Source organism: Entelurus aequoreus, linkage group LG03 (assembly GCF_033978785.1).
Source record: "Entelurus aequoreus isolate RoL-2023_Sb linkage group LG03, RoL_Eaeq_v1.1, whole genome shotgun sequence".
NCBI classification, from domain to species: domain Eukaryota; kingdom Metazoa; phylum Chordata; class Actinopteri; order Syngnathiformes; family Syngnathidae; genus Entelurus; species Entelurus aequoreus.
The window spans coordinates 9674590-9689723 of NC_084733.1; the positions used below are offsets into that span (position 1 = coordinate 9674590).

At 41.2% G+C, this 15134-nt stretch overlaps 1 protein-coding gene across 2 annotated transcripts in view; it reads right to left on the bottom strand.

Moving 5' to 3' along the window:
• Positions 1-14900, bottom strand: part of LOC133646107 (connector enhancer of kinase suppressor of ras 3-like) — a 127662-nt gene extending 112762 nt beyond the window's left edge. Inside the window, exon 1 of one of the 2 annotated variants that reach the window (XM_062041120.1) lies at positions 14594-14899. In XM_062041120.1, the coding sequence (XP_061897104.1) occupies positions 14594-14645 (52 nt within the window). In that variant the 5' untranslated portion in view covers positions 14646-14899. Of the gene's footprint in view, positions 1-14593 lie in introns of both variants that reach the window. The other variant, XM_062041121.1, reaches the window with a different exon arrangement.
• Between the last annotated feature and the right edge of the window lie 234 nt (positions 14901-15134).

Genomic DNA, 15134 nt, shown 5'->3' on the forward strand with positions numbered 1-15134 from the left:
AACAATATTACTAATGCTTGGTTAATATTCAAATCATGAAATGTAAATGGAGTATTGTTACTGGTTTTTAAAAGGGTTATTTATTGTATTTTATGGGCGAAATAGAGGAGATCCCATCGGTGTAAGCAGACTTTTATTTACAAGTTGGAATGCATTTTTTTAAAATCCATCCGTCGTCATGTCTCTCATAATAATTGTGAGCGAGAGGAAAAATTCTAAAAAAAAAAAAAGGGCAGTTCCCCTTTAACACTATTTCTGCAGAATAAGCGTCTAGGGGTTGCCATCAGGGGACAGGCATAGATAGCATTTGTGGACTCTGACACAGTCCCGTTATTTTTCCAAGTACAAAGTAGTCAAAGAATAAAGCACAGTTGCCCCGTTTGTCACCTCTATGACAAGCTAATTACCTCTTTGGCACTTTGATGCTAGTTGAGAAGCAGGAAACAGACACAAATAGTTTATGCATAGTTATTAATCAATATTTTAACAGGTCATGATAGAAATGGTTGACCTTTTTAGTCACCGAGTGTACTGTCGACCATTGGATTAAAGTCAAGGCAACATGATCAGATGGGCGGCCCATTTCATCCAATTCCTCTCACATAACATAAACCTGAAAACTGTCTGTACTTGAGTATAAACATTTTTGAAGGACTTCCAGGTTAAACTCGTTAACACACTGGTTATAAGTGTGCCAACATACAGTAGTTGTGCAGGTTTGCATGTTTGGAATGCCTTTTCAAAAGTTGCCAGGCGTACTCACGGTCACAAGGAATCCAACAAGGGAAAAATAAACTCTTAAGTGTTGCGTACATGAGAAACTATTCTGCTGTATTTGCCTTTAACAATCCCTGTGTGGTTGCCAATGCCAACCCATCACAGCTGAAGCTATGACCGTGTTTACTATATTTGGAAAATGGAATGCATGAAACTGACAAACTGAGCATGGCACAGACTTTTCAAGTACTTCAAATTATTACGCCTTCAAAGCACATATTTCTTTGACAAACAACATTTTGCCATACTATATGATGTCTCTAGTAATGTTCATTACATACTAGCGGTGTGACAATATGAACATTTCATATCATGGTTATTGTGACCAAAATTATGACGGTTATTGTGCTCAAAAATTACACTTACACACATTGAAATTATTTCACCAAATTGTATTTGAAAATAACTTGGCAGAGGAAACAAACATTGTTCTAGTTTCTTAAAATCCATATTATTATTATTTGAGTGTTTTTGATTTTCTTTAGTTTTAATGTGTAAACATTTTATAGTGTTTCTTAATGATAAAGAAAAAAACATTTTTGAAACGGTCGGACTCGGGAAAGACGTTAATGTATCTTGTATTCATGTTAACATTCAAGCTAGCTCGAAATTAGCATGCTTGCTGATTCCTAAGGAAATAAGCACTAATGTATCACGATGAGTTTTTCAAAGTACAATAATCAATCACAGTTTTATGATAATTAACATAAAATGGTAATACTAATTGTTGGGAATTTTACCGAGTTCTATCATTATAACGGTAATCATTACATCCCTAATAACATTTGAGCTAACGATAGCCATTCTAGCTGCTTCTCCAAGAAATGAGAAGTACTGTATCGCCGTAAGTTTTTTAAATCATTTACGGATTTACGATATTTAAAATTTGAAACGGTAACCAACTAACAAACTATCACTAACTGTCAGGAATTTGTGCGTGGTTTTATCATTTCAATGGTATAACCCCTATTACATACATTGGTAACATGTGACATACGGCACACCGATCACACCGCAGGTCAAGCTGAAAGATCAGAGTTTGTGGTTGAGGAAATGCGCTTTAGGGCATCACGAGTCCCCAAAACAAAAGACAACAGTGTTTAAATTGAAAGAACCACAGGCAATAAACATCCACCAGCCACTGCTTGATCTCTTTCAACAATACAAGTGATTAACAACTGCATCAATAGACAAAGAACTGCCACTGTCCTTCTGAAGAAAACAGTCCGAGGCAAATGAGATTGAACAAATACAGCATTTCTGAGAGTTACATTTTACTTCTTTTACACAGACCAACAACTCTGGGGCTCTTTTAACTGGAAACTGTTATGGCAGTTTATTTACATGACGTGTTGTGAAGCCTGTAAACACCAACAATTACAAAAGTGTTTCATAGTGTCAGTTTGTGAAAACAACAGTATACCATTTTCATAAAAAATTTATCTCTGAAAACAGAAGACATGTGTCACCAATATTCAGTTTAGGCATGTCCTTCACATTGTATTATCACACCGCTAATATGCCCGTCACAGCTGACTTAAGTCTCGATTTATAATGTGATATACAGTAATTAATAGGGATGTCCGATAATGGCTTTTTGCCGATATCCGACATTCCGATATTGTCCAACTCTTAATTACCGATACCGATATCAACCAATACCGATATATACAGTCGTGGAATTAACACATTATTATGCCTAATTTAGACAACCAGGTATGGTGAAGATAAGGTCCTTTTTTAAAAAATTTATAAAATTAAATAAGATAAATAAATTAAAAACATTTTCTTGAATAAAAAAGAAAGTAAAACAATATAAAAAACAGTTACATAGAAACTAGTAATTAATGAAAATGAGTAAAATTAACTGTTAAAGGTTAGTACTGTTAGTGGACCAGCAGCACGCACAATCATGTGTGCTTACGGACTGTATCCCTTGCAGACTGTATTGTTATATATTGATATATAATGTAGGAACCAGAATATTAATAACAGAAAGAAACAACCCTTTTGTGTGAATGAGTACAAAATACAACCCGCGGGCCGCATCCGGCCCTTTGTGCGTCCCTGTCCGGCCCGCGTGAGGCCAATTATAAATTACAAAATACATTTTAAAAAGTATCTATGTCGAGTGTGCAATACAACGGTGCTGCTTTTGTTTTGAAAATCGTTATTTGTATTACTTCCGTGTGGACGTATGCGTGTGCGTGATTGTGAGTGAATGTGAAAAGCTGCAATCATTAATTACAAAATAAAGTTGAAAAAACATCTATGTCGTGCGCGCAATACAACTGTGCTGCTTTTATTTTGAAAAGTATTATTTATGGGCGTGTGTCCGTGTGTAACCTGCGAGTGAAGGTGCACATGCAGCGACAAGTGATGCACGGTTTACACCCGAGACGCTAAAAAGAGAAAAGTTGATGACGAATGGCGTGTTTCCAACAAGACATGGACTGCAAAGCAACGTTCCCTCTAAGGTGCGTGCCTGCGCAATTGCGCACTGCTCAAGCGTCTGCTGCGCGCAGCAAATATATGCCGCGCACCAAATCAAATCCCATCTGAATTCTAAACAAAATAAACATATTTATTCTATGTAATTTTGCAATGCAACTTTGAGTGACAGTGACAACAAGCGGCCCTAACGGTGTTCGTCAACACCGTTCAATTGAACACCGTTCAATTATTGTAACGTCTATCGAGATGCTTCGAGGACAGGAATTATATAGATCACTTTATTGAGCAAAACTGTTTATATTCAGACATAACCACACCAAAAACATGAGTAAAACAATTCTATCTCGAAAAACTAGTCATTTTCTGCCGTACAAACCAGGCCAAAACCAACTTGTCATCTGTCACCAACACGCACAGCACTAAACCACTGGTGCGTTTAAGGCCACACAAAAAGTCGGACAACTCAAACACCACACAAAGTTACACTATGACTCCTCAGTCATACGTGTGCTTATTTTACTGTCATTTATTATTAATGTTAATTTATTTATATTATTCATGGAATGCTGTTACACACACTATGTTGAAGTATTACTATTATTATTAATTATTATTATTATTATTTATCTTTATCTTAATAATATTGAGCAATAATTAATTGAAATATTGTCGTTGTGGCCCTCCAGCAGTGCTCGAGTTGCTCATGCGGCCCCCGGTAAAAATTAATTGCCCACCCCTGATAGAAAGGGTATATATCCAACAACACTGCTGTTTATACTTGGGGAAAAAACAAAAAAGCTGCTTCTCCCCACTCCTTTTTGGACATTTTGAATTGTGCTAGTGTAAACATATGATGTACTTGAATTTAACACTGTTAAGCATGTCTGAAATAAACTAGACTAAAACCCAACTTTACTGTTGTGTTTGTGTAAATAACCACTGAGGCAGTAAACAAATTTAACAGATCTACACAAAGCCTGGCTCTCAATTAGGGATGTAACGATGTGAACATTTCATAACAAGTTATTGTGATCAAAATTATCCCGTTATGTTGAATGTGGTCAAAAAGTATTTATAAACACTAAAATATTTTGACAAAGTTTTATTAAAAAAAAATTAAAAAAGACTCTAGGGATGTCACGATCTTAATATTTTATATCACGTTATTGTGACCAAATTTATCACGTTACCATTATCACAGTATTAATGAATGTGCTCAAAAGGTACGGTACTTACACACAATGAAATCTTTTCACCAAGTTCTATTTAATTATTTTATATATTTAATAATTAAACAAGTAAATACATAAAATAAATAAATAAGCAAAACATACACGCACACAATATATACTTTCCTTGGCAAAACATTAAATATTGTTCTATTATTATTTTAAATTTAAATATTAGCTCCCTTTTTTAATTTGTGAATGTTTTTGAGTGTTTAATACTAAAGGCAAAACGGGAGTTTATAATGGGGTAAGACGTTAATGTGTCTTGTATTCCTGTTAGCATTTAAGCTCGTTAGCCATTAACATGCTAATTGCGTCTCCAGGAAATGAGCATTATCACCTCGTCCTGGGCCAATGACAAATTTTGCTTGACGATATATTATAAACAATTATTGCAGATAAACAACATTTTTGCCAACATTATTTTGAAACCAAATTAACCACTGATGAAATAATAATTCATAATGCAAGTATACCCTTTCATTGGAATAAACTTGTATTTCTTGTGTATTTTAACATTGTAATTGGAATGTAAAAGTTAAATATCCAGGTTGAATAAAACACAATGAAAATAAAATATTCTCTATTTGCAAAATGTTGCACTTGATTAAAAATCACAACAAAAAGCAATACAATATGTTCTGTCTGAGGTTTGGTGGACCCTCAAATATACATAACCAAAACAGTAAATAATATGGCTAATTGAAGTTATTGTGACCAAAATGATCATGGTTATCATTATAATCGCGGTATTGTTGAATGTGCTCAAAAAGTACCCACACTAAAATATTTTTAATATTTTAACAAACTTTTTTGATAACTAAAATAAATAGACACACAATATACTTTCTTGGCATAAGATACATTAATAATTTTCTGGTTTCAAAAGAGTCATATTCTTTTTATTTGTGTGTTTAAATATGTTTATCTTCTTCCATTTTAATTTTGAATTATCGCTGTCATTTGTATTCAATGATTTCTTTAAAAAGTAGGGGGGAAAAAATCGGAAAAAATCGGAAATCTAATTTTTTATGAGAAAAAAGGGGATTTTTATTTTAAGGTCATATCACTCAGGCCTACTTTACATAAAACTTATCTCAACTGCATTATGCCAGATATTTGAATTTGTTTTAGTAATGCAATATTTACTTTCCCTAGTAATTAATTATATTTATTAAAGAGTAATTCCAATAGTAATGCAATAACTTCTTTCTTTTTTTTTTTAAATTAAAGTAACGACAGTTAATTACTTTTTTAAAGTAATTTTCAGAACACAGCCTGTCACACAGCATCATGGCAGGCAGGTTGGTGTTGCTGGCTAACATCTTTGTGTGTATGATGTTTACCAACAAAAACACCAATGTTAAAGATCAATTATTTTTATGTTGCTGCTTACGTTTAAACATAAATTTAAACCACAGACTTTTTCACGTTTGATATTTTGTGTTTTTGATAGCTGAAGAATTTAGCATAGCTAAATGGTTTTTTTAAAGAAGATTTTTGACTTCTTTTATTATTGTCCAGGCTTTTTCTTTTTTCTCATCTTAAAACACCCCTTACATTGGGATCATATTATGTAAAACCTACTTTTCTTACTTGTGGGTACCTGTTTTTGTGTATTTGGGATCCCCATCAGTCCCGAAAATTTAAAATCAAGGCATGGTGGAGATTTTCAGATACGTCAACAGATATTTACATTTTTGGGTTACTTTAGGGGCCAAACTATATCGGGATATGAGTTTTGATCCATATCGCCAAGCCTTACACTCGTGTTAGCGAGAGCGCGAGCACAGTTTAGGGATGTTCCGTTTAATAGAGCATTAGAGTACCGTAGGCCTTATGATAGCATTGTGTTTATATGTATGAGTGCACATGTGTACCTTGCCTGAGTGTTAATAATGAAATTGGCATATTTGAGACCTTTCATATTGCTCCTAAATTTTTTCTGTGCTACAAATTTTTTTTTCATTTAGTAGCACCAGTGCTACTAGTGAAAAACTGTTATAAAATATATTTTAATACTATAATTAATAATAACAGATTTGTTTTAAGTGTATGTATACTTTTTTTGCCTTTTTAAAGCAAATATATGCCTCATAGCAAATAATAATACAGGTATCTTGGCAATCTCAGGGAAACTCTGTAGTCATTAAATTGTTTTTTTTAAAAGCACATCATTTGACATGTAGAAGTCATTCGGGAACGGTTTGGCTCTATGGAATAAAAAATGTGTTTCAGAATTTTTTCGCAGACTTGTGTTTGAGTTGGGGTGGCGGCGTTGAGATCTGACTGTGACGGAGTCCGTTTCTTTTCGGTGATAAGTCTGCTGTCAAAAATTTGGTGCATAGCTAATTCATTTTCTATGATAAATATTAATTTGTGCAATGGCAATGCAACAGTGAAGTTAGTACACAGTGCAATTGTGACAAATTGGCATAATAACTTATTTCTGTGTTTTGGTTTTTAGCCTTGGTTTTCTCATTTTTGGTTTTAGCCAAGAAGTTTCATTTGGTGCACCTCTAGTAAAGACCAATGAAGATAATCGATTAGTCTGATTTTCCGGACTCACACTGGACTTGGGTGTGATTCTCCCTCCCTGGCCTGTGCTCATCCCTTCACTAAGTTCCATAATGTGGTGTTACTGCATATTCCCTGGCTTTGTGGATTATTTTGAGTCCTAAATCAGATTAATGTCTGATTATTTCTGAATGTGCAAGGTTGCGGTTGTCATTAAGGAACTGCACCTTTTAAATGACATGTCTTAGTTGAGTACAAATATAGCCTGTGTGAGCCAGCGTGTTATGAGAATAACTTTTGAATTGTTTTGAGTCTTTGTATTTTATATTTCATATATTTTCAGTTCTCCTCTCTGAGCTGCCACCTTACCGTGGTAGAGGAGTTTGCGTGTCCCAATGATCCTAGGAGCTATGTTGTCCGGGGGATTTCATGCCCCCTGGTAGGGTCTCCCAAGACAAACAGGTCCTAGGTGAGGGATCAGACAAAGAGCAGCTCGAAGACTTCTATGGGAATGAAACAACAAAGACTCAGATTTCCCTCGCCCGGACGCGGGTCACCGGGGCCCCCCTCTGGAGCCAGGCCCGGAGTTGGGGCACGATGGCGAGCGCCTGGTGGCCGGGCCTGTCCCCATGAGGCCCGGCCGGGCACAGCCCGAAGAGGCAACGTGGGTCACCCCTCCAATGGGTTCACCACTCATGGGAGGGGCCGTAGAGGTCGGGTGCATTGTGAGCTGGGCGGCAGCCGAAGGCAGGGCACTTGGCGGTCCGATCCTCGGCTACAGAAGCTAGCTCTTGGGACGTGGAACGTCACCTCGCTGGGGGGGAAGGAGCCTGAGCTAGTGCGCGAGGTAGAGAAGTTCCGGCTACATATAGTCGGACTCACCTCGACGCACAGCAAGGGCTCTGGAACCAGTTCTCTCGAGAGGGGCTGGACTCTCTTCTACACTGGCGTTGCACGCAGTGAGAGGCAACGAGCTGGGGTGGCAATTCTTGTTTCCCCCCGGCTCAAAGCCTGCACGTTGGAGTTCAACCCGGTGGACGAGAGGGTAGCCTCCCTCCGCCTTCGGGTGGGGGGACGGGTCCTGACTGTTGTTTGTGCTTATGCACCAAACAGCAGTTCAGAGTACCCACCCTTTTTGGATGCGCTCAAGGGAGTGCTGGAAAGTGCTCCCCCGGGTGATTCCCTTGTCCTACTGGGTGTCTTCAACGCTCATGTTGGCAACGACAGTGAAACCTGGAGAGGCGTGATTGGGAAGAATGGCCGCCTGGATCTGAACCCGAGTGGTGTTTTGTTATTGGACTTTTGTGCTCGTCACAGATTGTCCATAACAAACACCATGTTCAAACATAAGGGTGTCCATATGTGCACTTGGCACCAGGACACCCTAGGCCGCAGTTCCATGATCGACTTTGTAGTTGTGTCATCGGATTTGCGGCCTCATGTTTTGGACACTCGGGTGAAGAGAGGGGCGGAGCTTTCTACCGATCACCACCTGGTGGTGAGTTGGCTGCGATGGTGGGGGAGGATGCCGGACAGACCTGGCAGGCCCAAACGCATTGTGAGGGTCTGATGGGAATGTCTGGCAAAGTCTCCTGTCAGAGAGAGTTTAAATTCCCACCTCCGGAAGAACTTTGAACATGTCACGAGGGAGGTGCTGGACATTGAGTCCGAGTGGACCATGTTCCGCGCCTTTATTGTCGAGGCGGCTGATTGGAGCTGTGGCCGCAAGGTAGTTGGTGCCTGTCGTGGCGGTAATCCTAGAACCCGTTGGTGGACACCGGCGGTGAGGGATGCCGTCAAGCTGAAGAAGGAGTCCTATCGGGTTCTTTTGGCTCATAGGACTCCGGAGGCAGCGGACAGGTACCGACAGGCCAAGCGGTGTGCGGCTTCGGCGGTCGTGGAGGCAAAAACTCGAACATGGGAGGAGTTTGGAGAAGCCATGGAAAACGACTTCCGGACGGCTTCGAAGCGATTCTGGACCACCATCCGCCGCCTCAGGAGGGTGAAGCAGTGCACTGTCAACACCGTGTATGGTGCGGGTGGTGTTCTGCTGACCTCGACTGCGGATGTTGTGGATCGGTGGAGGGAATACTTCGAAGACCTCCTCAATCCCACCAACACGTCTTCCTATGAGGAAGCAGTGCCTGGGGAATCTGTGGTGGGCTCTCCTATTTCTGGGGCTGAGGTTGCTGAGGTAGTTAAAAAGCTCCTCGGTGGCAAGGCCCCGGGGGTGGATGAGATCCGCCCGGAGTTCCTTATGGCTCTGGATGCTGTGGGGCTGTCTTGGTTGACAAGACTCTGCAGCATCGCGTGGACATCGGGGGCGGTACCTCTGGATTGGCAGACCGGGGTGGTGGTTCCTCTCTTTAAGAAGGGGAACCGGAGGGTGTGTTCCAACTATCGTGGGATCACACTCCTCAGCCTTCCCGGTAAGGTTTATTCGGGTGTACTGGAGAGGAGGCTACGCCGGATAGTCGAACCTCGGATTCAGGAGGAACAGTGTGGTTTTCGTCCTGGTCGTGGAACTGTGGACCAGCTCTATACTCTCGGCAGGATCCTTGAGGGTGCATGGGAGTTTGCCCAACCAGTCTACCATGTGCTTTGTGGACTTGGAGAAGGCATTCGACCGTGTCCCTCGGGAGGTCCTGTGGGGAGTGCTCAGAGAGTATGGGGTATCGGACTGTCTGATTGTGGCGGTCCGCTCCCTGTACGATCAGTGTCAGAGCTTGGTCCGCATTGCCGGCAGTAAATCGGACACGTTTCCAGTGAGGGTTGGACTCCGCCAAGGCTGGCCTTTGTCACCGATTCTGTTCAAAACTTTTATGGACATAATTTCTAGGCGCAGTCAAGGCGTTGAGGGGATCTGGTTTGGTGGCTGCAGGATTAGGTCTCTGCGTTTTGCGGATGATGTGGTCCTGATGGCTTCATCCGGCCAGGATCTTCAGCTCTCGCTGGATCGGTTCGCAGCCGAGTGTGAAGCGACTGGGATGAGAATCAGCACCTCCAAGTCCGAGTCCATGGTTCTCGCCCGGAAAAGGGTGGAGTGCCATCTCCGGGTTGGGGAGGAGACTCTGCCCCAAGTGGAGGAGTTCAAGTACCTAGGAGTCTTGTTCACGAGTGGGGGAAGAGTGGATCGTGAGATCGACAGGCGGATCGGTGCGGCGTCTTCAGTAATGCGGACGCTGTATCGATCCGTTGTGGTGAAGAAGGAGCTGAGCCGGAAGACAAAGCTCTCAATTTACCGGTCGATCTACGTTCCCATCCTCACCTATGGTCATGAGCTTTGGGTTATGACCGAAAGGACAAGATCACGGGTACAGGCGGCCGAAATGAGTTTCCTCCGCCGGGTGGCGGGGCTCTCCCTTAGAGATAGGGTGAGAAGCTCTGCCATCCGGGGGGAGCTCAAAGTAAAGCCGCTGCTCCTCCACATCGAGAGGAGCCAGATGAGGTGGTTCGGGTATCTGGTCAGGATGCCACCCGAACGCCTCCCTAGGGAGGTGTTTAGGGCACGTCCAACCGGTAGGAGGCCACGGGGAAGACCCAGGACATGTTGGGAAGACTGTCTCCCGGCTGGCCTGGGAACGCCTCGGGATCCCCCGGGAGGAGCTGGACGAAGTGGCTGGGGAGAGGAAAGTCTGGGCTTCCCTGCTTAGGCTGCTACCCCCGCGACCCGACCTCGGATAAGCGGAAGAAGATGGATGGATGGATGGATGGATATTTTCAGTTGTCATGAAAAACATACAAGGAGCGATCGGATTATAGTAATTCTATGACTAGCCCTTCTGCATGCAATCGTGCCGTGCCCTGGTTCACCACTTTTAGCCATGCCAGAGGGGAAATGTAACAGGATTGCCAAAAATGCCGGACTTTAGGTGTGAAGTGGGCCTAAGCACAGTACGATTGGCCTAGTGTCATGAGTAAACCCTAATCCTCTAACCATGTGTGTCCTAGTTTGGCTCTTGTTAATGAAACTCACCCCTTCACAATCTCTTTTAGCTCCCAACTATAGATGAGCAAGAAAAAGACTTGCTTCAACCAGCAGTTAATACAGTCTATTTGATAATGGTTTAGCTAAAATGTGTATAAAATACATTTAGATTAAGGTGCTATAAACTTTTAAGAAAAGTACTAGTGATGTAACAATAAATGGTAATCATGTTAACCGCTGTACAACTCCTGACGGTTAGTATTACTGTTTTAAATTACATTTATCGCAAAAAACGATAAAAACCGGGCAGCACAGTGGCATAGGGGTTAGTGCATGTGCCTCACAATACGAAGGTCCTGAGTAGTCCTGAGTTCAATCCCGGGCTCGGGATCTTTCTGTGCGGAGTTTGCATGTCCTCCCCGTGACTGCGTGGGTTCCCTCCGGGTACTCCGGCTTCCTCCCACCTCCAAAGACATGCACCTGGGGATAGGTTGATTGGCAACACTAAATTGGCCCTAGTGTGATTGTGAGTGTGAATGTTGTCTGTCTATCTGTGTTGGCCCTGCGATGAGGTGGCGACTTGCCCCGGGTGAACCCCGCCTTCCGCCCGAATGCAGCTGAGATAGGCTCCAGCACCCCCCGCAACCCCAAAAGGGACAAGCGGTAGAAAATGGATGGATGGATGGATGGAAAACCGAGATTATTAACGGATAAACTCATGGAGTGACTGCCGCTAGCTTGCTATCCTAAACGCTAACCTGAAAACAAGAGACATTAAAGTCTTTCCACATTAAGAAACAAAACACCCCAATCTAAACTTGTATAAACACATTGCTGTCTGCGCAACTAAGATATTTAATTGTGTATATTGCCCCCACACGCTGTGCTCTTTTAGACAGAGTGATTGTTCTATACTCCAAGGGATCCGAAACGAAGGTGTTTTTACGATGCGTTCAAAGACCGCTGAACAGAGTAGGACGTCACAACGCCCACCATAAATTATAAACAATAATACTAGATTTTTTTCACACTTTTCATTTAAATAAAGACTAAAACACTATGATCAAAGCACAAAAAAATGCAAAATAGTCCGTTTTCTAACAATCTGTGTAAGTTATCAGAAAAAAATACTGGGTGAAAAGATGTGTGTATTAAGTACAAACCCCGTTTCCATATGAACTGGGAAATTGTGTTAGATGTAAATATAAACGGAATACAATGATTTGCAAATCCTTTTCAACCCATATTTAATTGAATGCACTACAAAGACAAGATATTTGATGTTCAAACTCATACTTTTTTTTTTTGCAAATAATCATTAACTTTAGAATTTAATGCCAGCAACACGTGACAAAGAAGTTGGGAAAGGTGGCAATAAATACTTATAAAGTTGAGGAATGCTCATCAAACACTTATTTGGAACATCCCACAGGTGAACAGGCAAATTGGGAACAGTTGGGTGCCATGATTAGGTATAAAAGTAGATTCAATGAAATGCTCAGTCATTCACAAACAAGGATGGGGCGAGGGTCACCATTTTGTCAACAAATGCGTGAGCAAATTGTTGAACAGTTTAAGAAAACCCTTTCTCAACCATTGCAAGGAATTCAGGGATTTCACCATCTACGGTCCGTAATATCATCAAAGGGTTCAGAAAATCTGGAGAAATCACTGCACGTAAGCAGCTAAGCCTGTGACCTTCGATCCCTCAGGCTGTACTGCATCAACAAGCGACATCAGTGTGTAAAGGATATCACCACATGGGCTCAGGAACACTTCAGAAACCCACTGTCAGTAACTACAGTTGGTCGCTACATCTGTAAGTGCAAGTTAAAACTCTCCTATGCAAGGCGAAAACCGTTTATCAACCACACCCAGAAACGCCGTCGGCTTCGCTGGGCCTGAGCTCATCTAAGATGGACTGATACAAAGTGGAAAAGTGTTCTGTGGTCTGACGAGTCCACATTTCAAATTGTTTTTGGAAACTGTGGACCAAAGAGGAAAAGAACCATCCGGATTGTTATAGGCGCAAAGTTGAAAAGCCAGCATGTGTGATGGTATGGGGGTGTATTAGTGCCCAAAGCATGGGTAACTTACACATCTGTGAAGGCGCCATTAATGCTGAAAGGTACATACAGGTTTTGGAGCAACATATGTTGCCATCCAAGCAATGTTACCATGGACACCCCTGCTTATTTCAGCAAGACAATGCCAAGCCACGTGTTACATCAACGTGGCTTCATAGTAAAAGAGTGCGGGTACTAGACTGGCCTGCCTGTAGTCCAGACCTGTCTCCCATTGAAAATGTGTGGCGCATTATGAAGCCTAAAATACCACAACGGAGACCCCCGCACTGTTGAACAACTTAAGCTGTACATCAAGCAAGAATGGGAAAGAATTCCACCTGAGAAGCTTAAAAATGTGTCTCCTCAGTTCCCAAACGTTTACGGAGTGTTGTTAAAAGGAAAGGCCATGTAACACAGTGGTGAACATGCCCTTTCCCAACTACTTTGACACGTGTTGCAGCCATGAAATTCTAAGTTAATTATTATTTGCAAAAAAAAATAACGTTTATGAGTTGGAACAGCAAATATCTTGTCTTTGTAGTGCATTCAATTGAATATGGGTTGAAAAGGATTTGCAAATCATTGTATTCCGTTTGTATTTACATCTAACACAATTTCCCAACTCATATGGAAACGGGGTTTGTACTCTTTGAGCACATTCAACAATACAGCAACAGTAATGATAAACATTATCATTTTGGTCACAATAACCGTGATATGACATTTTTATATTGTTACATCCCTAAAAAGTACTATTATTCTGTACAAATCCAACCAGTCATGTTGTACTGTCCCAAAGTTTCAGAATGGGAGCAGCAAATATTTCCACCCATACCTCACATACCATTTGACATCCTTCATCACACATAGCTATGCTGTGACTAGGCCCAATAATGCGGTCCTTTACCACAGGTGGCAACTATGCTACATTGGCCTCTGAACAAAGTAAGTGAAAGGGCTTTAAAAAAAACATTGCCTGGGCTGAACTTGCAAGTGCTTCAGGGCAATCCATTGGAGCAGATTTACAACAACCAAAGCTGTGATTTCTATGATAAATAAGCAATGTTTGCACATTGGTATTTCTGAGTGCATATGAGGCTTGTAAAATGACAGAGTGCCCAGTGTAGTTGCCCACAAGTTCAGATAGTCAGCACATTTGTTTTTAGACTATAAAGCAGCACCAAACACAGCAACAAAGTGACTTGTATATAAAATAACACTTTATGCACTGTTTGTGATATGTTGTATTGACATTATTACATCTATAGGGTAACTGTTGGTTGCGTTTAAGATTTTGTTAGTGCATATATTTATTGTTTTGCATTTTGTAATGTTTGTTTTGACAATTGGGCCCCTGTTTGCAATCTTTAGGGTTAGTCCTACTTTACAAAAGGCATTCAGAACAAAAATCTAACAAGACTGACTCCAATTTGCTCATTTGATTGACAAGTGAGTGGAATGCTAAGCAGTGACATTGTTGAGCGCTTTTGTCACAGTTTCTACGAAACTAGCAGTGATATTGTGACAAAGAAGCCTTCCAAGTGACACCAGTGTTATTATTGGTAACATTTCTGACAAAAATACGACAATAGTAAATAGAGGAAGAAGAATTAGGGGTTTACCTTTCATCCAGTCTACAACTTGCTTCGGTGTCCACTTTGTTATCGGCTCCATGGCTTCTTCTTCTGGCGCAGACGAGAGCAAAAGAACGTTTTGGTTACGCTATATGAGGACGAGTCAGGTCTACCCAAGTTGTCACATTGTTTGCAATAACTTTCTGGCGGACTTTGGCTGTTTGTGAGTGTTCACCGAACAATTTTAATGACGCGATAAGTGGCTGCTCTGAAATCCCCCACACTTCTTCGTCCGCCGGTGTGGGAACTGTGATGCCTTCACTTACCACTCGGAAAAGGAATGACAGAGCAGCGACAGCGTAGAAACGCAGAAGAAGGGTATAGTTGTATAGCCTTTCACATGTAAAACTACTTTAAAAAAACTGGATTTTTTTGTAATAAAATAAATTAACGGTTCTAATTAAATATGATGACATTTTGTATTTGTTAATGTTCTTAATCAGTCGCTAAATTGTTAGTATTTACGAGGAACATTAAATGCATCATTGTGACGTCATGACGTTTTCATTCAACCCGCCTTATTTAAAAC